This window comes from Ornithorhynchus anatinus, chromosome 1 (genome assembly GCF_004115215.2).
Source record: "Ornithorhynchus anatinus isolate Pmale09 chromosome 1, mOrnAna1.pri.v4, whole genome shotgun sequence".
Lineage (NCBI taxonomy): Eukaryota > Metazoa > Chordata > Mammalia > Monotremata > Ornithorhynchidae > Ornithorhynchus > Ornithorhynchus anatinus.
Window position 1 is genome coordinate 106,225,220 of NC_041728.1, and position 25,033 is coordinate 106,250,252.

The 25,033-nt window shown below is 45.9% G+C and overlaps 1 protein-coding gene across 1 annotated transcript; it reads right to left on the reverse strand.

Annotated features, from left to right (window-relative positions):
* Positions 1–1,322: 1,322 nt before the first annotated feature.
* On the reverse strand, positions 1,323–24,505 carry DIPK2A (divergent protein kinase domain 2A). The gene is made up of 3 exons (XM_029067827.2): positions 23,784–24,505; positions 6,754–7,057; positions 1,323–4,169 (listed from the first exon to the last, which is right to left on the reverse strand). Exons 1-3 carry the CDS (start codon positions 24,441–24,443, stop codon positions 3,838–3,840), a joined length of 1,296 nt encoding a protein of 431 aa, XP_028923660.1. The 5' UTR covers positions 24,444–24,505; the 3' UTR covers positions 1,323–3,837.
* Between the last annotated feature and the right edge of the window lie 528 nt (positions 24,506–25,033).

A 25,033-nucleotide genomic window follows, 5' to 3' on the forward strand; every position in this document is an offset into this window, starting at 1 on the left:
TTATTATTACTCCTTCCCACCGGTGGTAGAAGGCAGAAAGGGGTGGAATCCCCCTCAGTACCGGATTCCGGAGGGGCAGTGCGGCTTGCTGCCGATCCTGGAGTCGGGGAAAAGGACAGGCAGGGTGCTGAACTGCAGCTTTTATCCCCACCCCAGTGTACACCTGGGGAGAAGGGGCCCTTGGTGGCATATTGAAGAGGTGGGAGTTACTAATTGGTTTGCCCTACCCTTGCCAAATGATTCAGGATCCCCACCAAAAGTCTCAGGGGCCTGTACTGGCCCATGTAGGACAGGGACCATCTCCAAAGATGGGCTTGCCATCTTAATCCCCATTTTACAGATGCAGTAACTGAGGCACAGACAAGTGACTTGCCCCAAGTCACCCAGCAGACAAGTGGTACAGGGGAAACTCAATTTACCTGCCACTCACAGAACTAAGGGCCAGTTCTTTTTTAAGCAAAGAACACTTGCTTAGTGAGTCATCAATGGTTAAGAGATCCGGCCAATGTTAGGACTCTTAAACCCTCCAGATAGCACTGGGACCTTGTACATCAAAGCGCTGCCTGGTTTTACCCTTAACCCACCCTTCCTCATTTAACTAGTGTGCAAATGTTACTTATTGAAGCTAGTGTTCCCAGACTTGGGATAGATATTTTGGGAGGTTTTAGAAAGAGCAATTAGCGGCCTCAAGGATTTCTTGGACAGACTCCCCAAGAGGATTTGGGAATTCTGGATAGGTGAGTTTCCTGTGGGCTCCATCAGCCCCCTAAAGTCACCATTGCTCCACACCTGCCTGTTTGAAGGAGGAACAGGAGGCTCCCTCAACCTGGGAATGGCTGGGAGCAAAACTGAAAGAGTCTTCCTGCCCCTCCACGTTTGATGGGGGTTAGTCTGATCCTGCAGGAAAAGAAAAAACAAACCCAAAAAACCCACTGTATCCAACTCCTCTCTCCACCCCTAAATCCACTGGCATACCTCCTTTCTACAAGGTCAGCTGTCAGTGCAAATAGTTCTTTTGATAAGTAGCTAATATTTTGCTGCATTAGAAATAATGGTATTTGAGCGCTTACTATGTGCAGAGCATTGTACAAAGCGCTTGGGAGAATACATAGGTACATTCCCTCCCCATGACAAGCTTACAAGTCTACAGAGGGAGACAGGTGTGTGTATATATATTTAAATAAGTAAACTCACATCCAGTTTATGATCCAGAGTCCATCCTGTTGAGAGGGCAGATCAAACCTCCTTGGCCCTACTCTCCCACCACCTCTCCTTTATTGATGGTGCCTGCACAGTGGTAGAACAAGACTCTGAAGCAAGACTGATTCTTAAAGTACTCTTTATTAAGATTAAAAGTTGTAGAAACAACTTTGTTATATAAAGGCACAGGGAGACAGTCTGATAAAATAGTCAAATTAACAGTAACTTACAATACAAAAAGACAATCTTGATGCACATACAAACCCCAAGTGTCTCATTCAAAAATATTTCACCACATTTGTCCATTGATGGGCAATGGCTAAAAATATAAACTGTCATTGTAGAATAAATATCTGGTAGGTGCAAACTGAACAAAATATTTATTGCTTTTCACATCTGTGTTCCCTGTAGTTTTTAAATTCCAAATTATTTTCTTCATCTGTTTTAGCAGCCTATTTCTAAGGAATTCTGAGTCCCACACCAAATCCAATAGGGGAAGTGGCAGTTCTAAAAACCGCCTCAAGTAACAATCAGGACTGGCAGTGTCTTCTTGTTTACTGTTCAGCAATCACATTCCAATCACTCAAAAAAACTGGTGAGTATCAGTGTCAGCGATAAACCAAGCCCTTTTTAGTCTGAACCTGGTATAGGTTACTATTCTAAGATTGGTCACACATTCTTTTTCAAAGAAAGTGTTTTGTATCAAGAACAATGCAAATTTTGATGATTTGCAAGTTTGAGTGTGGGGTAAATAAAAGGTAAGCACAACAAAAGTTACTTTGTCAACCACCTCCTGGGGTGGCGGGGGGGAAACAAACCATAGGAAGCCTTATTTTAATCCTAAATAAGAAGTGCCCATCAAGAGCTAAATTATGACTACATATGCCAAATCTGCAAACCTAAACTTACATAATGTAATCTAGCGGTAGTTGTATAAATGTGATCAATTGGACCTCATTATTCTGCATCTTTGAGATCAATTCTCAGCTCTAACCATTTCCCCTTGCTCAAGAAGGAAAAGCAAAAGCGCCCTCATTTTGGTTTAGCAACAGCATTTAATTCCCTAGTCAAAGTAATCTCCTGAAAATGTTGATTTTAAGATGTCATAGCTTTGCTCTATAGAAACGTACAGTAGTTAGGTTTTCCAATGTTTAGAAGAGGACGGCTCCAAGATTACTAACAGAGCTCCAATAGGACAAACAAGCAAAATGCATTTTTATGATCCAAGAACATCATTCTGGTGTGCATACCACTTACACTGTTTTGATTTTAAATATCTGTACTGTCGCTGAAGAACCACTTCCTACAGGGCAAGACTAAGGGTTCTTGGCCACAGACACCCCAATTTCCATTTTAAGCCAGGCCCCTATCAGCAGCAGCAACGTAGTGCTCCGGCTCACTGTAGCATCTGAACCAGACTGCCGGTTCTGCCCTGAAGCCAGCCAGAGAGGAAGGAGTTGAAATTCACCTCAGCGGAGGTATGGGTGTTGTAACAGCTCCACTCTGCCTTGGATCAAAGATGGACTCCCAGCTAAAGCCCCACAAAAAAAGTGAATAGTCATTGCCTTGGGAATAACAGCTTTAGTGTATGCTGGAAGTGGTGGTTTGGCTTTTCAGAAGCCAGAGAAACTAAAACTCACCACTTGTTTAAGAGGCAAGTGGATCTTTCAGATAAACTTAAGTGTTCTTTAAGATGTAGTTTAGGAAAATGTTCACATACAACCAGTGTCTTTGGCATAGGTTTTACTACATTACACTTTGTGTGTCACCTTGTGTTTCTAAGAGCTGATCAGAGAATGTAGATTTCATCTCAGTTTGCAGTACTTTCCCCTCAAGCATTTGGTAATCTTTAATGACAGCTTATTTAAAATGACACGGCAAGGATCTTCTGCTCTGCAGACAGGTATACTTCCTGGCAGCAGCTGTATAACCATTTGATTAACTCCAAGTGATCTCATGCAAGTTGTTGCACAGAACCACAGTAACAAAAAAATGAGAACCTTATGACAATATGTCTACTTTTATAAACAAAATAGATATATACATACAATAAAATATCCAGCTTAAAAAAAAAAAGGTAGACAGTCACCTTGGGAATCCTGCCCTCACAGTACATAGGTACCACATAGCATTAAATGAAAAATCCATTAAATTTGAAAACACCTACATTTACCTGCATGTATACAAAGTCAATAAGATGAACATAAAAATGAAAAAGACCCCACACATCAGGAGGAAGAGGCCTCTAAAACAGGCCAGTCTAACTTGACTTTCCAAGTAAACGCATGAACGTTACAAAGTTGTGACGCTAATGCACAGTATGTCAGGTCCCCTTTGACACACAAGCCAATTAAGCTACCCAGGCTCATATCCAATGATCTTGATGTTCCCTGAAATGCCCCCAGGCATTCGGAGGAAGGAAAAAAAAAGCGCCAATTGGAGCTCAAGTCTTAATTAGGTAAATACACATTTCTTTGCAGAAAAGCATCATGTGATTTTTGAAATGACATTTTGCTGGGTTTAAGATGCTTGATTTCACTAGTTTAACTATCTTCTGAACAAAGAAGTTTCCACTTTTTTGTTTGGCCACAAGCTGTCGTGGAGTTTTAGCCAGTGTAAGCAGAAATTCGCCATGGACTACCTCACGTTATTACTCAGTTGTGCAAGGTATTCTCGTAGTTCTTTCGCAGCTTGGAATCGGCCGTATCGCTTCTTTGGGTTGGCACACTCATCCAGCAAGGCCTCGAGTCGGCCGTCTTTGGCAATGTCGGCTGGTGGGTCATGAAGTAGTCCCCCAGACGTCCCCCGCCAGATGGCATGTCTAGATAAGAGGTTCTGACAGACAGCGTAGTAATTGTGGTCCACGGTGGCCCGGGCACAGAGAATCTCTTTTGAAAAAGACAAGCAAGCCTCCTTATCACAATCATCAAACTTGCTTTCATACCAAACATCCCAGTTTTCAGGTTTGTCTGTGAAGGGGATAGGAAGAGGAGAAAGGAAAAAAAAAAAAAAGAGATCCACTAAGATATAAAACATTTTGAGTCCTTTAAGTAAAATACAATTGACTCAGCATGTGTTTCATAAGGATAAGTGACCAAACATAAGAGGCTTTGTGGAGTTGGTGGGTGTTAGGGATGGAGTGTGAGAAGATATATAAGGGGGTTTAGAGAACGTGGAGAGGGACTGGGGGTGAACGGGCAGGTGCAACACAGCCAAAAAAAAATCTTAAGCATTTTGCATTTCACCCCAGCAAATTTCCACTTACACGGATCCCACCTCTATGAGTTCAATACTTCCATCTCCCCAGTAGCACTTTTCTTTATTACCTATTACTTCCTCCTGTCTAATTTATTTTAGTGTCTGTCTCTATTAGATTGTAGACAACTTAAGGGCAGGGATCATGTCTGCTAATTCTTGTGAACTCTCCAAAGCACCTCGTTCAGCACTTTGGAGTTGCTTAAGAAGGGCTTTAAATTGATTTTTAAAAGGGAGGATTTGACTTGTCAGCCAGAGTGATAAATAAGACTTCCTAGTTCAAGGAAAGTGACGCCTAGTGTTCTAGACTAGGTAACATTTTAGAATCAAGGCAGAGTAGACAGAAAAAGGCTGGGGCCGGCGGAGAGGAATGGGGACACCACCAGTTAAAACCTTAAGAATGTATTTTTTGATGAACTCTTATCTTTGTGAAACTAGAGGGTTGAAAGAAAAAAAAAAAAGAAAACACCATCAAATGGATACTTCCTTGTGGAATAGTCTTTCTTGTTCTTCCCCTTGACTCTATTTATTGCCATTGTTCTTGTCTGTCCGTCTCCCCCGATTAGACTGTAAGCCCTTCAAATGGCAGGGACTGTCTCTATCTGTTGCCGACTTGTTCATTCCAAGCGTTTAGTACAGTGCTCTGCACATAGTAAGCGCTCAATAAATACTATTGAATGAATGAATGAATGAATAAGCATGGAACTGGGGGTTCAGGTGACTAGGGTTCTAACACCAGCTCTGCTACTTGCCTATGTGACCCGGGGCAAGCCACCTATTATGCTGTGCCTCAGTTTCTTCATCTGTACATTGGGAAGAAAATTACCTGCTCTCCCTACCCCTCAAACCAGTAGTCCCAGGTGGGAGAGTGACTATGTCCAGTCTGATTAATCTTCATTTAACCTTAGCACCATTATCATCAGTTTCAAATTCTGAAACTATAGTATTTTCTGAGGGCTTACTGTATTCACAGCACTGTGCTAAATGCTTGGGACAGGACAATTACAAAGTTGGCAAACATGTTCCCTGCCCACAGCATGATTCATGAACACCTCCGGTTCCAGATTGGACTGTTGGAGATAATGTAAGAATACTACTTAATACAATCATTACTAATTGTCAGGGAATGTCCCAAGTGACCTAGCACAATGAATGGCTATGCTGATTGTTAAGCAAATTATGGGAATGTTTCCTTGAGGTAGGAAGATGGACACCCATGAGAAACAACATGGTCTGGTGGAAAGAACATGGGCCTGGGAGTCTGAAGATTTGGGCTCTAATCCTGCTCTATTTGCCTGGTGTGTGACCCTGGCTGAGTCACTTAACTTTCCTGTGCCTTAGTTTCCTTACCTGTAAAATGGGGATTCAATCCTGTTCTCCCTATTTAAGCTGTGATCCCCATGTGGAATTGGGATTTGTCCAACCTGCTTATATACTCTATCGGTTCCAGCATTTTGTACAATGCTTGCCACGTGAGCACTACATACCTCAGTGATGATGACAGGCTGATGCCACAGTGTTCCAGGGTTTCTACCACCCCCTAACTCCTAGTCTAGCCCTAATGTTGCTATGGAATACTAGAAGGCTGAGCTTCCAGGAATTTCCATTTGTGTGCCCCATCTATTACTGGTGCAACTGCTTGCCTTGGTTATTCCCTGCATTTAAAATGTCTTAAGGAGCATCTATGAACATTTTATCGGCTTTCATCTTGTGAAGTCAAAGCCCATAAATGCTACCAAGTATAGCTTTTAAGGGTATTCCCTGGTGACTTCTTGAAAAGTCCCCTTTATATTTTAACATAGCTCTCCAATTCTTGAGAACAATTTGAAGTATTGAGCATCAATACTGACATAGATAAAACTTGAGGAGAGCCTCAGCTGTTCAGTCTCTTCCATACCAACTGTGGGGATTTTTAGCCTGTAATTTCAAATCTGTTGACACGGGTTTTAAAGAAATCAAGTTAATTGCCTGAGGTCATACAAGTAGGGGTCAGTGGCTGAGCTGGGATTTAGCCAACAGCAGCAGCCCATATAACTAAATGGGCAAGAGTCAGTTATCAGGCGGCTCTTCCACACCAACTGGTTTGGATGGATTGACATTCTCCAGATAATTAGCTTCTAAAAGGTACAACTTCTCTTCATCTCAAAAGCACTCCAGTGGTTATATTTTTTAGACTGGTTTGTTAACATTTAAAGCGTTATCAAATTCAAGAAAACACAAAAAGAGTACTCAAAGAAAGAGGAATCGAGGACTGGGGTGGATGAGAAGAGGAAGTGACCACTCAAGTCACACACTTACTCTGCCTGATTAATCTTTTGTCGGCAACCAAAACATTCTCAGCATCCACGATGATCACTTTCCCATCTCTAGGACCAACAGCAAAGTTGTCAAAGCTGACGTCAAGGAGGTAGAGTGCAAATTCAAAGTCATTGTTGGTAAGTTGCTCTGCTATTTCCATCAGTTGCCATGCCAGGTCCACTCGTTTTTCCCACGGGGCATAGAAATAACTCCAAAGCTCTTCTCCCACATAATTCACAGCCACCATCCTTCCACATGCTCCAAGGTATTTTGCAAATGGCCACCCCTCATCTGATGGAAAGCTCTGTTAAAAAAATAAAAAATAAAAGCTTTTATTTTTTAAAGAGACGTAATCTGCAGTGGCCACAAAGATTAAACTCCAAATAAATTCTGGGTAGTAAAATACATTTAGAACCCTATATTATTTGCTAGAGATCCTTTATACCTAATGCAAGTATTTACTAGTCTGAGGAATTTGGGTGTTGCAAGGCTGCTACAGTAAGCCTACGGGGGGGGGGGGGGGGGTCACACACCCTGAACTTAAAGGAATGCCACTTGGCTACAGTAAGTTTGTGAAAGATCTAGGTTTCTCCTCCCACTTGGTAGTGGGTGGTATTACAAAGGACATAAACCAAACTACTTTTACAGCTCAGTTTAAAGTTGCTTAAAGCAACTTAATGAAACAGACATCTATGTTTGGACTTATCTATGGTCTTCATTTTCAAAAGAAAAGTCTTCATTTTCAAAATAAATCAGGTCTCTTTTCAAGAGTGACTAAGATTTATAAATCCATATTTCCAATTGTTCTAAAGTTATGAATATTAATGTTTCCAGATTTAGAAAAGTCCTCATCAGATTTTACAAATGATGAGAAAAATGATCTGTTCTCAGTGTTCCCCAGTGGCCAAAAGATCCCAGAATTCTTCAGTATAATGACCTGAATTCCTTTCTTACAGCATCGGGGGAGTGTTATCCAATTTACCCAATTCAGCTTTGCGGAACCTTTCCAAAGTATATGGAGGGCAAAATGGGAAACTGATCATGCTCCACCTCAAAAATATATTTAAAAAAATAAAGTAAAAATAAAAAATAATCACTGTTCCTTCAGTGGACCGATTCCTCTTACAGAGAGCAACCATCCAGCAGACTTGAGTTGCCTGAGGTTCCTAATTGGTAAGAGGCAAGTCGGTCCAAGAAATTTGTTTAAAAAAAATACCTTTAGCAGGGAACAAGGTATGATATACTATAGGCTTAAAAACTTGAAAAAAATAATTGGTGGTTTTGAAGCATTTTACACTAACGGTAAAAAAAAAAAAAACAGGTTGGTACCAGGCTGTGAGCCTCCTTTACTATGAGGGCTCAACAGTCAACAGCCGTGACCAGCTGCAACATAGGTAGAAACAAACAATAGGGCTAGAAATACCAAGTTGCAAACCCTCCTAATACTGAAGCTTACACCTGGACTCGGTCAGACCAGACAAGCCACAGAAACCCTCTTGGAAACTCACTGATGCGTTCAATATACAAGTAACCTAACAGGTTTCTATTATTAATAGTAATAATAATAATAATAATATTTGTTAAGCACTTACTATGTGCCAGGACTGTCCTAAGGGCTGGAGTGGATACAAGCAAATAGGGTTGGACGCAGTCTCAATCCCTATTTTACAGAGGAGGTAACTGAGGCACAGAGAAATGAAGTGACTTGTCCAAGGTCACAGAGGAGACAAGTGGTAGATCTGGGATTAGAACCCCATGACTTTGACTCCCAGTCCCGTGCTCTATCCACTAGGTCATGCAGCTTCACGCTGCTCAGTTTGTGACACTGCCATATTGCGTGGTCATCGGCATCAACGCCCGATTGTGGAAAGGGAAGTTAAAACAAGTCACCTACTGTACTTGATAGCTGTTCAGAGAAAAAAAAAAACAACACACCTATTCTGAAATGAAAGGCTTGCTAAACTAGTTTTTAAAATTCTTCTGTCTATCCCATATCACTTTCAAGGAATTTCTTTATATAAACCAGGTCACTGAAAATTCAACAGAGTAAAGAACAGAGAGGCCTTCTTTTAAACATCCACTTTTCCTCAAAATTAGAGTTCTTGGGCTCATGGTGCCTTCAGAAAGTTTCAGTACTACCCCGACAAGCCAAGAAACCAACAGGAAAGAGCTTGGGTCAAGATCTCGGGGTTAAAGCTGGCAGCATGAAGGGCTTTCTTCCTCAGACCATAGAGATCAAGTCCAGCTCTTATGTGATCATGTTCTGAAGTTGCAATGTTGTTTTCAGACTAGTTTTAGGGCTACCTCCCAGTGGAGGTTGCCTTATCTTTAACAGTATAGCAAAATTAATTCATGAAGCTCCATCATCTATAAAATGGGGATTGAATTCTTGTTCTCCCTCTGGCTTAGGCTATGGCTCTATGTGGGACTGGGATGAACTACTCCAGCATTTAGAACGGTGCTGGGACCAGACTAAGGGCTCAACAAATTCCATTTTCCCTTGTCCCCAGGTTGCACTCTCTCAATCATTGTCTCAGCACTTTTTCACCCCGTTCACCCCTCCTACTCAGTACGTGATGATTTATGGTCTGCTGTTTAAGCACTTCTTCCTCCCAGCTATAAAATAAAATTATCTTGTGTCAGTCTCCCGGGTTAGACCATAATCTTCTTGTGGGCAGGGATCATGTATGCCTTCCAAGCGCTTAGTCCAAACCAGTTGCTCAATAAATACAGTTGATTGAATAGTGAAAAAACATTAATTCAACAACAGTCTTCCTGGACCGTTTGACAGCAAAGGCTTCTGAGATAGCCTCGACCCCGAGCAGTTATTCTAGCAGTTTTGTAACTTTAAACTCCTCCAGGCAACCTGACTTGAGAAGCATGGGCCACAGGTCACCGCATTGTATTTAGTAGTTGCTGATTAGAACCTAGACCCTGTGTTCTTTCTACTAGGCCACTCTGATTCTCAGCATAGATGATCAGTTAGCCACAGGTGGTTGACAGACCTGCCGGAGCAAGTCATTTTTTGGAAACGCTTCTTATTGCTAGCTATTCCACTCTCCCACCACCGTGAAGCATGGGGTTGAACTCGGAGTGTTTGACACAGCAAGGCAATCTCAGTGAAAGTTATGGAGGAATTAAGCTTTCCATATATTTCTTGTACTGCCTGCTGCATTTGAAGTATTGGTGCTTAAATATGATTACTTGAGTCTGGTAAACAACTTGCACCCCTCCCCGCTATTTCCCCCCCAGCACAATATTGGTATAAAATTCACATGCCACATTGTAAGCTTGATCCAAATATTTCTTTGTGATAATAAAATGGTTCTTTGACAACAAGATGAGGGAATTTTGCCAACATCTGAAAATGTACAGACTACTCCTTGTTACTGGCCCTCTTCCAACCAACAGCAGACAACCCCCATCCAGATTTCATTTCCCAAGTCACTAGCACAGGATAAATAGCAAATGTAGGAATACAAAACGCTCAGTGCAGCAACAGTGTTGGCAATGGTAACAGATTCAGATTATGCCTCACAGAAGAGACTACAGGATTTTTTTTGTCTTGCTGTCCACACTTTTGGAAGCTTTTAAAATGAATGGGTTTACATTGGCATGGGTAGGACAAAATGCATCTTTTGTTGATTAAAGTCATCAAGGCTGACCTAAAAAAAAAAGTCTGCATTCAACACTGTGGCAAATAAAAGTACATTTATTCTACAAGAAGTTAAAACAATTGAAATCTACCCCAATATAAAATGGGGGTGGGGGGGGTTAAATTAGGGTTCCAGAATACCAGATAAACAAGTTCCCATTTATGGCATGAAGTAGTTAGCCACCAGGTTACCAAGCAGGATGTTGATGGGGCTTTCCAGTGTAAATGGTGGATCTGCCTGTTTGACAATCTACTCAACATGGAAAAACTGCAGACACACTTTAATGAACTGTATAAAGTTACACTTAAAAGGGCTCTGAAATGCAAGAAGGAATTTTACCAACAGTCAAAAATTGAACTACAAAGCTAGGCTTATTTCATGGCTTCTATTCAGATCCCCCTTCCCAGAGCCATCTTTCAGGGAGAGGCTGATCCTGAATCTTGCAGCAATTCCAATCTTCCGTCAAGCACGCCATCGCCTACTTCAGGGCCTTTAAATCAGGCTTGATAGTAAATTGGAAGAGTTCATATTTAAGCACTCAAAGAGATAAATTTTAGTAAGTATTTTTGTAAGTCATAGAATTTGGATCTTACCTAAATTCCTACCTCTGCACTATTTATGGGGGGCAGGGGGCAGGGAGGAGAAGAATGGGGTAAAATCCATACTCCCAATCTCCAAAAGCAAACAATTTTTTTGTTTGTTTTAAAGAACACTGTTAAACAGGTAGTATATAAGGTTTTGAATGTCAGTGTATTCAAAGGGGAGTGGAGGGGGGAGAACACCACCATACCAAGTCTCTTGTAAAGCCATCATTTCTGTAAAAGAAAGCCACAAACTTCCTCCCTAACTACCATATACTCTCGGAACACACTGGTAGCAATGTTGGATGTATTGACAGTGGCTTTATTCCAAGGTCCCGGTCTGAAATAAACAAACTGACTCATCTCCCTCTGCAAAAGGAGTGCCTAAATGTTAAGACTGAATCCCTAAAGTTCTAGTTCAAAAAAGAAAAAGGAAAAACAAAACACAAAGCTAGCTATTTTAAGAATGGGTCCAAAGTAATCACTTTGTCTATGCTCTTGTACAAATTTTATAAAACCTCTTTTTTAGTTTGACATTACCTTCAGAAAAGCTGAATGCTCAGTTTGAAGAACCTTACTTTTGGAATACCTATCTTGTACACTTTAGTACCTAACATTTATGCCACCAGATCCAAGGACAAAGTCCTGTCTTTCATTGGAGCGCTCCACAGCTATGTATATGTATCACTCAAAGTCAACATACCACACGGACTGGTTGTCAAATTGACTTTTTTTCTTATATTTAAAGTTTATCATCTGACATTCAAAACAAATTTAAAAATGCCCCTGGATTGAAAACCAGAGGCATTACGTTAAAATCTTCAACAAGAATAGTCTGGGATCCGGTACTGCAATAATCGTTTTGGAGATGTGTTTATTTATCAGTGTTGGAGATAAGCACTTTAATCTGGGCTTTGGAAAATGATATTCCTTTCTTTTGTCTCTTCCCTCTATCATATTTATCCTAAAGAGATAAATGTGTTTAGTAAGTTTTTTGTAAGTCGCAAAATATGAATCATGCCTAAATTCTTGCTTCCATGCTATTTATGGGTTGAGGGTCAGGGGACAAGGGAGGAGGGGTAGGAACCCATACGCCCAGATAAACTTCATAAGCAAATTGATTTTTTTTTTGTTGTTTTAATGAAAGTCTTTCTTCTGAAATAGGGTGATTTAAATCAAGGCTTGCCAGAAGCCCCCTCCTAACAGGCTGGGGGACTGGGAGTGAGGGGAGATCACCATTATACAGGCAAGTTTTTTTGGTCACGTCCGTGGGACTAATTTGTACATGGTCTCAGAACATTGGCAGCTGATTGACAGCTGGTTTTCTCAGGCTTCCAAAAGCACCTGCCTTGCATTTAAAACTCCAGAGCCCTGTGACAGGCTACAGAGAAGCGGTGAGGGAGACGAGCACAGAGCCTGGCAGCTCCGAAGAGCAATGTTCGAAAGCCTCAGAAGGCAGCATCCAAACTCACTAAATGGTACTGAGTGCACAGCTCTGTACTAAGCTCTTAGAGGAGAACAAGACAATAGAGTTGGTAGATCCGGTCTCTGACAAGAAGGGGCTTATGGATGGAGGGGAGAAATGGGAACGGACAGAAATCAAAATCAATTACATGATAAGGGAAATGGCAGAGAATAAGCATACAGATAAGAGTTCCACTGGTGGCGTGAATGTTAAGTGCTTAAGAGGCACAGATCCAAATGCTCAGAAAAAGCAGGGTGGCCTCGTGGATAGGGCACAGGCCAGGGGGTGCCAGAAGGATTTAGCTCTGCCGCTTGTCTGCTGTGGGACCCTGGGCAAATCACTTAACTTTTCTGTGCTTGTTACCTCATCTGTAAAATGGGGTTTAAGACTGAGCCCCACATGGGACATGGACTGTGTTCAATCTGATTAGCTTGTATCTACCCCAGTGGTACAGTCCCTGGCACTAAGTAAGAGCTTAACAAATAAAAGAGCACTTAGGTCAAGAAGAGGGAATAATAATGTTGGTATTTGTTAAGCGCTTACTATGTGCCGAGCACTGTTCTAAGCGCTGGGGTAGACACAGGGGAATCAGGTTGTCCCACGTGGGGCTCACAGTCTTAATCCCCATTCTACAGATGAGGGAACTGAGGCACCGAGAAGTTAAGTGACTTGCCCAAAGTCACACAGCTGACAAGTGGCCGAGCTGGGATTCGAACCCATGACCTCTGACTCCAAAGCCCGTGCTCTTTCCACTGAGCCACGCTGCTTCTCTGTGGACTACCCAAAAACTGACTTAAGCTTTTAAAAATCAGAGAAGACAAGGAAAAAAGTCTTATTTTCCTGTATAGGTTCTCCCAGCCCCAGCCACGAACCTTGGACAATCACCCCCTTCCTCTACATCTAAACTGCTACATTGATCCAAGCACTAACATAACTACTGTATCAGGCTCCTCACTGACTTCCCTACTTCGTGTGTCTTCCCTCTCCAATCCATGGTCATGGGTTCAAATTCCGGCTCTGCCACTCGTCAGCTGTGTGACTGTGGGCAAGTCACTTAACTTCTCTGTGCCTCAGTTCCCTCACCTGTAAAATGGGGATCAACTGTGAGCCTCACGCGGGACAACCCGATTACCCTGTATCTACCCCAGTGCCTAGAATAGTGCTCTGCACATAGTAAGCACTTAGCAAATACCAACATTATTATCACTACATTCTGCTGCCCAGATTATTTTCCAAAAAAAAAATTTTCAGTCCATGTCTCCCCACTCTTCACAAACATCCAATGGTTGTCCATCCATCTCCCCATCAAACGGAAACTCCTTATCATTGGCTTTAAGAAACAATCAGCTCTCCTCATTCAATCGTACTTACTGAACACTTACTGTGTGCAGAGCACTGTACTAAACACTTGGAAAGTGAAATTCAGCAATCAGAAGAGACAATCCCTGCCCACACTGGGCTTACAGTCTAGAATGGGGGAGACAGACATCAAATTAAACAGGCATCAAGATAAATAAATGGAATTATAGATATATACACATCAAAACAAGTAAACGGGCATCAATATAGTAAACAGGCATCAATAAAACACTACCTCACGATCTTCTGCTACTACTAATAATTGTGGTATTTGTTAAGTATATACTATGTGCCGGGCACTGTACTAAGCACTGGGGGGGGGGGGGGCCAGGGGGAAATACAAACAAATTAGGTTGGACACAGTCACTGCCCCACATGGGGCTCACAGTCTTAATCCCCATTTTACAGATGGGGTAACTGAGGCACAGAGAAGAGACTAGCTCAAAGTCACACAGTAGGAATTAGTGGCAGTGCAGGAATTAGAACCCATGACCGTCTAACCCCCAGGTCCGTGCTCTAACCACTAGGCCATGCTGCTTCTCTACCAAACCCAACCCGCACCCTTCACTCCTTTGATAATAATAATGTTGGTATTTATTATGCGCTTACTATGTGCCAAGCACTGTTCTAAGCGCTGGGGTAGACAAAAGGCAATCAGGCTGTCCCACGGGAGGCTCACAGTCTTAATCCCCATTATCCAGATGAGGCAACTGAGGCACCGAGAACTTAAGTGATCTGCCCAAAGTCACACAGCTGACAGGTGGCAGAGCCTGGATTAGAACCCATGACCTCTGACTCCTAAGCCCGGGCTCTTTCTACTGAGCCACGCTGCTTTGCCTGCCTACTCATGGTACCGCAGTCTCATCTGTCTCCCAGCTGACCCCTTGCCCACATCCTTTCTTTGACCTAGAACTCACTCTCCCCTCACATCCAACAGACTAATTCCCTCCCTATTTCGAGCTCTAGGAAAATACCTCCTTCAAGAGGCCTTCCCTAACTAGGCCCTCATTTCTCCTCTTCGCCCTCTCTTCTCTGTGGCCTAGACACTTGGATCTCTACCTTTTAAGCACTGGCTATTCACCCCACAACACTTATTCATTCAATAGTATTTAGGGAAGAGTGCATAGGGGAAGCCCTCTGGACATGATTTTAGGATGGCTTTGAAGGGGCGGAAAGAAAGTCTATCGGAAAGGAGAGAGAGGGCTTTTTTTTAAAAAAAATGGCATTTGTATAATTATAATGATGGTTAGTATTATTATTCGTTTACTATGTGCCAAGCACTGTACTATGGATAGATAAAAGATAATCAGGATGGACACAGTCCAAGTCCCATTGGGAGCTCAGTCTTAATCCCCATTCTTCAGATGAGGTAAATAACGGACAGAAAAGTTAAGTGACTTTCCCAACATCACTCAGTAAACAAGTGGCAGAGCTGGGATTAGAACCCAGGTTCTGACGCCCAAGCCCGTGCTCCTTCCACTAAGCCACGAATTCCAAGCCAGAGGGAGGATGCGGGCATTGGGGTAGGTGGGGAGATAGAAATATCAGTCAATATTACTGAGTGCAAAACACTGAACTAAGCACTTGGGGGAGTACAGTATAAAAAAGAGTTGGTGGGCTTTAGAGTGAAACATATGGGTTAGGTTGCAGTAGATCAAAGGAGGGAGGCCTCTCCTCCAAAGGGCCTTTCCTGACTAAGTCCTCCTTTCCCCTTCTCCCTCTCCCTTCTGCTTTGCCCTGACCTTTTCCCCTTTACTCACCTCCCCCTCCCAGCCCCACAGAGCTTAAGTACATATCTGTAATTCATTTATATTACTGTCCATCTCCCCTCTAGACTATTAGGGAATGTATCTGTTACACTGTACTCTCCCAAGCACTTAGTACAGGGCTCCACTCACAATAAGCACTCAATAAATACAACTGACAGAGCCGACTGAGTGGTTTAAAAGGTGTTTGATGTGGAGGGATCCAAAACTAAGGCAATCCAGAGAGAGCAATTGGAGAAACCTGCCCCACCTAGCCAGATGTAAAACCTTGGCTAAAGAAAGAAGCCACAGAAAATGTCAAAAGTCATAACTGGGAATCTATAGGCCATCGCAGAGATGATAAAACAGGGTAACCATAGGCCACTGCAGAGATTATAAAACAGGGTAACCATAAATTTGTCATAAGCACTTTTGGAATTTATCACGGCATGGTAGATGCTAAGGGAGACTAATGGAAAGTGGTCATCCATTGCAAAAACTGGGAGGGGAACCATATATAGTTACAGGGATGATTCAACACTTTCTTGCCCCTTTTCCCCATTTCATTTTACTTCACTTCCAATGGAACCATGTGCCCTAATTTCTGCTCCTAAATACTACTCTCCACATAATATACTGGACCAGAGTAATAAAGCAAGCAGAATTTTAACAGCTAAGTGGAGCTTCTTACATTTCTAATGCTGAGGTTCTGTAGAAGCCGCATGGCGAAGTAAATAGAGCATGGGCCTGGAAGTCAGAAGGTATTGGGTTCTAATCCTTACTTCCTGCTGTGTGACCTTGAGCAAGTCACTTCACTTCTCTGGGACTCAGTTCCTTCATATGTAAAATGAGGATTGAGACTGTGAACCCCATGTGAGAGGGGGACTGTGTCCGCATTGATTTGCTTGTATCCACCCCTGTGCTTAGTACAGTGCCTGGCATATAGTAACCACTTAACAAATACCATTATTATTACTATTCTATTGCCTTTGCACTGTAGTCTACAAGGAGTGGTTTTAAGAATATTGGAATTTCAAAAGGCAAACAGCAAATGAATTTAGTACCAAAATGCTTTTTACTACTGAATAGCTCACAAATTAGATTTGAGTCAATGAAATTCTGGTTTAGGGTTGGCAATACCTAGTATTAAAGAGTATGTCTCCCCCAAATACTAAGCTTTGCAGTTCACAACCAAGGACCAGGGTTGGCCTTCAAGCATTCACCCCCTCCAGCCTAAACTGGCTAAGTTTGATTTTAAAAGCCCTGTTTAAGTTCTGTTTTCTGGACCACAACCCCCACACCAGGGGAAGGGAGGGGAAAAAAACACAAAAACAAAGTCATAAAGAAAACAGAAAACAACAAAACAACAAAAAAAAAAAAAAATCAGAGCCAGACACTCCCCTTCCTTCAATTACTCACTCGCAGCTAGGCAAGAACGTGTAGGGCAATCAAGTCCACTGAAACCAAAATCGGTAAGAATCAAATAAAAGAAAGGTACTATGGATACACTCAAAATAGTGTGACGCTACATAAATAAATCTGATATCCACAATTGTTGTAGCTGCAATGAGCTATGAATGCAATGAGCGGAGAAGCAGCGTGGCTCGGTGGAAAGAGCATGGGCTTTGGAGTCAGGGCTCATGAGTTCGAATCCCAGCTCTGCCACTTGTCGGCTGTGTGACTGTGGGCAAGTCACTTAACTTCTCTGTGCCTCAGTTCCCTCATCTGTAAAATGGGGATTAAGACTGTGAGCCCCATGTGGGACAACCTGATTCCCCTATGTCTACCCCAGCGCTTAGAACAGTGCTCGGCACACAGTAAGCGCTTAACAAATACCAACATTATTATTATTATTAATGCTGGACTGGCAGAGTAGGCACTGGGAATTCACCAGCCTGGCTGGTGATAATCTAGGTGGGTGCCCCCTTACATTACTCGGACAGCTCACCGCAGCCTACATAACAGAGATATGCAGCCACTGTAAGTACAAGTCTCGCAAACATTCACTTAAGGGATATGACAACAGAGCAACCTAAGAGTAACTAGGAAAGGAAACAGTTTCAGGGCAAAAAAGCGCCAAGGTTGTGGACTGCTGGAAAACAAAACCAGCAGATCTACGGGCCATTCATTCAATCTCATTTATTGAGCACTTACTGGGTGCAGAACACTGTGCTAAGCTCTTGGAAAGTACAATTCGGTAACAGAGAGAGACAATTCCTACCCACCCATGGGCTCGCAGTCTAAAAGGGGAGAGACAGACAACAAAACAAAAGGGTGGCTCTTAGGGTATGGGTAAAACCACAGACCTAAGATGCCACAAGCAGAATGAAGCACCACAAATACCCTCAAGATTATTTACTGAGTGCCTTCCAAGTGAACAAAACCGAAGCAAGCCCTTGGGAGGATACAGAAAAGACAGATGACACGATCTGTGCCCTGAAGGATCTTGCCATCTACGAGAGAACACAGACACTTGAACGACAATTAGAGAGAGTAAAAGATCTGGGGTCTGAACCCGGCACAGCCAATGGCCGTTGAAAGTTGAAACTTCTCTGGGCCTTGGTTTCCCCATCTATGAAATGGGAGTAAGATATTTGCTCTCCCACCCTATTGACTGAGCTCCATTTGGGACAGGTACTGTACCCCATCAGATTCTCCAAGACTTGGCACAATGCCTGGCACATAATACCATAATTATTAGTTCAACTAAAGGTAAGTGGCTTAGTGGAAAGAGCACAGACTTGGGAGTCAGAGGTCATGGGTTCTAATCCCGGCTTCGCCACTTGTCAGCTGTGGGACTTCGGGCAAGTCCCTTCACTTCTCTGTGCTTCCGTTACCTCATGTGTAAAATGGGGATGAAGACTGTGAGCCCCTCGTGGGACGGCCTGATTACCTTGTAACTACCTCAGTGCTTAGAACAGTCCTTGGCACATAGTAAGCCCTTCACAAATATCATCATCATCATCATCATCACAGGACCGCCTGGGGAACTTTCTAAATGCTATTACTGCCCCTCCACCCACTCCCGCCCCCCCCCGCCCCCCCCCCATCCCCATCACGTGAATTAAGGATGAATTAAGACAAGGGACAAACAGTTAAGCTGGAGATGACTAGCCTTGGGACATGGCAGATGACCAACTGGTTCAGGCAGACGGTCATCCAGCATGGAGGGATTCAACGTTTAATAAGCATTCCAGTGTGCCCTTGAGTTTATGACTTTGAACACTGCCTAAGTTTGGGCTAGCTAGACGGTGAAATTATCTCAACCAGCCTCCTACCTTCAGTAAAGCCACTGGTATTTGAGTGCCTGTTTGCAGAGCAAATGAAGCTAAGCACTCAAGAGAACAAATAAGGAAAAGGTTCGGTCCCTGCCATCGAGTTTACAGTCTAAAAGGAAGAGCCCGAAACAGACTCTCGAGTTAATCCTGCTTAAGACGTATGAAAATTACATCGATTATGAGCCTTACGAATGAAGAGCTTCCTGCAGTCAAAACCTTTAAACTGGCTAGAGGAAAAGCTCACTCCACGTCTTAATCGCTGCCATTTTAAAATAATCCGTATCTCAAACTTGAAGCTGTTTCCAACCTCTAGGAAAAAGGCCTCATAACCCTCCAAGTCACCAGGTTTATCGGCTCAAATCATCCCCACCTGTCAAGTTCCAAGATCATAAGTCACTGGGTAAGCTTTTTCTGTTCCTGCTAAAAATTAGTGAAATCATATCAACCCAAATCAATAAGAAAAAACTACAATGTCTGGTATATAGTAAAACGCTTAACAAATACCATAATTATTAAAAAGGAAAAAGTATCCTCTGCAACAAGTGAAAATCAGCCCTACAAGTTCCCTAATTTTTTCATTCAATTGTATTTGCGTGCTTACTCTGTGCAGAAGACTGTACTAAGCACTTGGGAGAGTACAACACTAAACAAACATCCCCTGCCTGCAATGCCTGGGGCGGGGGGGGAAGGGGGGGGGTGGAAGAGGCATATTAACATAAATAAATTACAGATACGTATACAAGTGCTGAGAGGCTGGGAAAGGGGGAAGAACAAAGGGAGCAAGTTGGGTTATGCCAAGGGAGTGGAAGAAGAGGAAGGGGGGGCGGGAGGGCTTAGTCAGGAAAAGCCTCTTGGAGGAGTGTACCTTCAATAAGGCTTTGGGGGTGGAGGGGGAGAGTAATTGTTGTCAAATTTGAGGAGGGTGGGTGATCTGGGATAGAAGCAGGACATGGGTGAGGGGTCAGCGGGGAGACAGGTGAGATGGAGGCCCAGTGAGGAGGTTAGCACTAGAGGAGGAGAGTGTGTGGGCTGGGCTGTAGATGGAGAGACGTGAGGGGGCAAGATAATGGGAATGCTTCAAAACCAATGTTGAGGAGTCTTTGTCGCTCCCTTTTCTCCTCTCATCCCCACCTCCCACTCAGGGATACAGTAACCCAGCCCTCACTGCCTGTCCACGGTCTCAGCACCAGCCACCCCAAATCCTGGACCCCTCGACTTGCCTGTTCCTTCCACCTCCCTCCCCTGCCGCACCAATGCACCGTTAGTGATGCCGCATCTTTTAAAGCTCTTGGCCGAAAGGCTCTGCCACTACCGGCTCTAATTAGAATTGGGTGATAAAAAAGCCCAAAGAATCGCTTGGACTATCTCTCACTCTCTTCAGATTCACACGCTTCTATTTGTTGCTCCCCCTGCTTGTAGCTTCTTAAACATCATGAATTTGGCATCTTAATGGACAGGCTACAGCAAACAGCCAGTCAGCATCCCGTCCCCGCCGTACCAGTTGCCATGCTTAGCTTATTCAGGACTTTCACAATGCTAAAACATAATAAATAATAAGAGGTCAACAACACAATCGCTTCATTTTCTAAGGGGATAACAGAGTTCCTCCTCAGACCTTTGATTTCTCCAAAATAAATCTCAGGAGAAATTTAGGGGAACGGAATAGAAGCAGTTCCTGCTTAGAGTTCCACATTGTTGATATTATTGTCACACTTCTCTACACTAAAAAGGAACTTTAGAGTCACATAAACATTCTCCAACCTCCCACACACTCTAGGAATGTTTGCTTTTGCACTAAGCCAACAGTATTTTTTTTTACGGGGAGGTTGAGGAGAGAAGGAAGAGGAAGCTGTGTGCTGCAGATTGGAAAGTTAGAACACTTTCACCAATGTAGTTGGGTCAGCAGTTTCTGCCCCCTCCCCGACCCCCCCAAAAAAGCTTGTTTTTCCCCAGCATTGTAAATGGTGACTACCCAGACATTGATCTGGATGAAGCTCCTTGCAGAGATTTAGTCTTTACACTTTGAAGATGTAAATTCTACCAATAAGTCAACAATTTCAAAAGGTCTTTTTGGGGGGGGGGTGGGGGGCGGGGGAAACAGTGCAATTAATTTGTATCGGGTTATTTTAAAAAGAGACTTGAGTAAGAGATGTCTGAACTCAGCCAAAGGCAAACCATTTTTATGTTTGGAACAAAATCTCAAGAACTACTTTACTAACCTTTAAAAAAAATACTGGTTTTGCCATCTCAAATAGGGTTAATCTATTTTGTGGCTAAAAATCCTTGAATTTGGTTGGATCACAATGCAGTCTCCTTAATCCCAAAGAAGTAAATAAGTTACTTATCTCACTCACATTTGGAGCTTCTCTTCCCTCAAGACATTCCTTCTCCGCAACCCCACATTACCAAATCAGTGCTATTTGAACAGTGCGGAGCTTGGGAGACAATAAATTTGTGTACTTGGGCTCCTCTAGGATCACAAGGGGTAACTGAATCTGCGGACTGTAATCTAGTCGAATTTAAGGAAGCCCTTAGGATTTCCAGCCAGTTTAGTTGAATCGTCTCACTTATCACAGTCCACAGGTGACCAGAAAAAAAAGCACGGCTTTCCTTGCGGGAGGGACGGGGAAAACTGTATAAAACTAAGGAGCAAACGTTTCACCAATGTACTAGCATCCCATCCCTTCCTGCCAGCAATGGTTTGGATATTTACGATTCCATATTCTTTGAAGATGCGGGGTGGGGGCAAAGTGCTACCCTTTAGAAGATTAAAGTGTTAAGATGTAATAATAATAGGATGTTAAAGGACTAGGTGCCAGGCACTGGACTAAGAACTGGGGGAAGTGGGGAATACAAATATAAAGGGAGTGTTTTGCTCTTTTCGACACTGAATATCAAAATCAGTTACCGCAGTTCTAACGAGAGCCAATAGTTTGGGAACAAAGTTGCATTCTAAGCCTTGGAACCAACTTTTTTTTTTTTTGCGCACACTTTTAAGTTCTGAAACTGGACTCTCTCTAAGGGACCTACCCTACCTAATACTAGGCAGAAACAAACTCTTGAAATGAATGTTGGCGAGCCCTCCTTGAGCACGGACTGGTTCACAGAGCCGGTGCAGAAGAGTCCTGAGCATTTTAGGGGAGCCCCCTGCCGCCCCACACCCAGATTTTCGAGGCCGGAGCTACTTTTTCCTCCCCAGCGGAGTTCAGCCCCACTCCTGCTCATTAGTTAGTGCACTTATTAATCGTCTTTATTGAGCGCTCGCTGTGAGCTAAGCGCTGTACAAATGCAATCTTCTCCTCCAGCCACGTGGCAGAGAAGAGCTTACGAAGCTGGGACCAAGGTGGAGTGAAACCTCTGCGAAGCACTGCGGGGAGGACGCGGGGCCTGGGGAACAAGCTTCTGGACCCGTCTCCCTGCACCGAGGGGACAGTCCACTCCCTTCCAACCCCAGGAGCTCTAATCCCAGCCCCTACCCTCGTCTGCTGTGTGACCTTGGACAAGTCACTTCCCCTGAGCCTCCATTCCCTCATCTGTAAAATGGGGGTGAAGGCAGTGAGAGCCGAGTGGGACAGGGCCTGTGTCCAACTTGATGATCTTCTATGTGCCCCCAGAGCTTAGTAGACGCCGTAAGAAATCCCACAAAAGGGTGGGGGGGGGGGGGGGCGGGCGGTGGCGGAGAGAGGTCTGAGGTCTATTTATATTAATGTCCGTCTCCCCCTCTACACTGTGAGCTCGTTGTGGGAAGAGAATTTATCTGATATTAATAATGATGGTATTTGTTAGGCGCTAGGCACTGTGCTAAGCACTGGGATGAACACCAGCCAATTGGGTTGTACACAGTCCCTGCCCCGCACAGGGCTCAGTCTTATTCCTCGTTTTACAAAATGAGGTCACTGAGGCTCCGAGAAGTGAAGTGACTTGCCTAAGGTCACAGAGCAGACCAGGGGCAGAGTTTGGATGAGAACCCATGACCTTCTGACTCCCAAATCCATGCTCTCTCCCCTCCACCATGCTGCTTATCATTAATAACGATAAGGGTATTTGTTAAGCGCTTACTACATGCCAAGCACCATTCCCAGCACTGGGGTAGGTCATCAGTTTGTCCCAGGTGGGGCTCACCGCCTTCACCCCCATTTTACAGATGAGCTACGTGAGGTGCAGAGCAGCATTTAAAGTGAGTTGCCCAAGGTCACAGTAGACAAGAGTCGGAGCCGGGATTAGAACCCACATCCTGACTCCCAAGCCCGTGCTCTATTAAGCCTCACCCAAGCGCTTACTACAGTGCTTTCGCACCATGTAAGCGCTCCATGCGAATAACAATAATACTACTATGGGAGCCATGGAGCAGGAGGGGCTCGTCTGCCCTCTCTTGGCGGCTGCTTCTGGGCGCTTCCTGGCGGCTTAGAGGGGGAATACCCGCTGCTGCAGGGGCGCCCCCTGGCGGCTTAGGGGGAATACCCACTGCTTCAGGCGTGCCCCCTGGTGGCTTAGGGGGAATACCCACTGCTGCAGGGGCACCCCCTGGCGGCTTAGAGGGGGAATACCCGCTGCTTCAGGGGGGAATACCCGCTGCTTCAGGGGCGCCCCCTGGCGGCTTGGGAAGGAATGCCCACTGCTGCAGGGGCATTCCCTGGCGGTTTAGAGGGGGAATACCCGCCGCTTCAGGGCCGCCCCCTGGCGGCGAAGGGAGGAACTCCCGCTGCTTTTAGGCTTTTAGGCGCCCCCTGGCGGCGAAGAGGGGGGACTCCCGCCCCGCGCCGGAGGACGCGGGAAAAGGGAGCAGCAAGGACCGGCCCTTGCTGCTCCCTCCACCCCCGACCCCGGGACCGGTCCGGGAGTGCGAGCCCGCAGAGGCAGAGGAGCCGGCCGCCGCGGGCGGACCGTCGGGTCCCGGACGGGGTCCCCCTCCCAGCCCTCCCCCCCGGTGCCCCCCCGGCCCCGACCTGCAGCACGAGGGGCTCCGGGTTGAAGGCCAGCGTGAGCAGCAGCTGCATCCGCTCCGAGTCCTTGAGGTTGCGCAGCAAGAAGCTGCCCGAGTCCTTGGTCTCGGCGTAGCGGCGGACCAGCCGGTCGAGCAGGCGCTGCGAGGGGCAGTGCACCAGGTCGGACCAGCCCTCCACGGCCTCGGGCGTCAGCAGCCGCACGTCGCCGTTGAGGCGGGCGAACTCGGTCCGGGGCAGGGCCTGCGGCAGGTCGCAGCGCGGGCGGCCGGTGGCCCGCTTGCAGATGCCCTGGTCGAGCTGGGCCAGCTCCCGCGGGGAGCCCAGCCGCTTCAGCACCACCCGCCGCCGGCCGCCCGGCTCCCGGGGCTCGCCCGACTGGCCGAAGTAGACGTTCTTCACGTTGAGGAAGTCCAGCAGGCGGAGGCGGCCCCACGCCTCCAGCACCACCTGGCCGCCCAGGAAGCGGCGGCACCAGCTGGTGCCGAAGCAGGCCGGGCACTTGTGCAGCTGCAGGAAGCGGCGGTCGGCCAGGGCGTTGCGCTGCCACGAGGCCAGCAGCGACGGCGACTGCAGCACGGTGAGGAGCAGCACGCCGCCCAGCGCCGCCAGCTTCAGCGCCCGGGACACGCGGCCCAGCTTGGGCGGGACCACCCGCCACATCCCGCCCCGGCAGCGGGAGCGGCAGCGGGAGCGGCAGCGGGAGCAGGACCGGCAGCCGCACCGGGACCGGGACCGCCGCTCCCCCACGCCCCGACAGCCGCCGCCACCGCCGCCACCGACGGCGCCCGCAACTTATAGCGGGGCCGGGACGCGGGGGGGAGGGGGGGAGGGGGCACCGGCCACGGGGGAGGGGCGGAGCGCGCCCCCGCGGGGTGGGGAGGGGACGGGACGGACAAGGACCGGCCCCGCCCCCCGACCGCCCCGCCGAGTCCTCTTTGCGGTCCGCCAGGAGGGGGCGGGGACCCGGAGGCGCGCGGCCCTCCCCGGTCCTCTTTGAGGTCCGCCTGGGGGGGGGGGAGGAGGGGGGCGGGGAAGAAGGAGGGAGCCACGCCCCCCCAATAAGGAACGGGGGAGGGGCCTCCGGCGGGGACGGGCCCCCGTTGGCGCGAGCCCCCCCCCCCCCACCGAGTCCTCTTTGGGGTCCGCTCGGAGGGGGCGGGGACCCGGAGGCGCGCGGCCCTCCCCGGTCCTCTTTGAGGTCCGTCTGGGGGGGGCGGGGAAGAAGGAGGGGGTCACGCCCCCCCCCATGA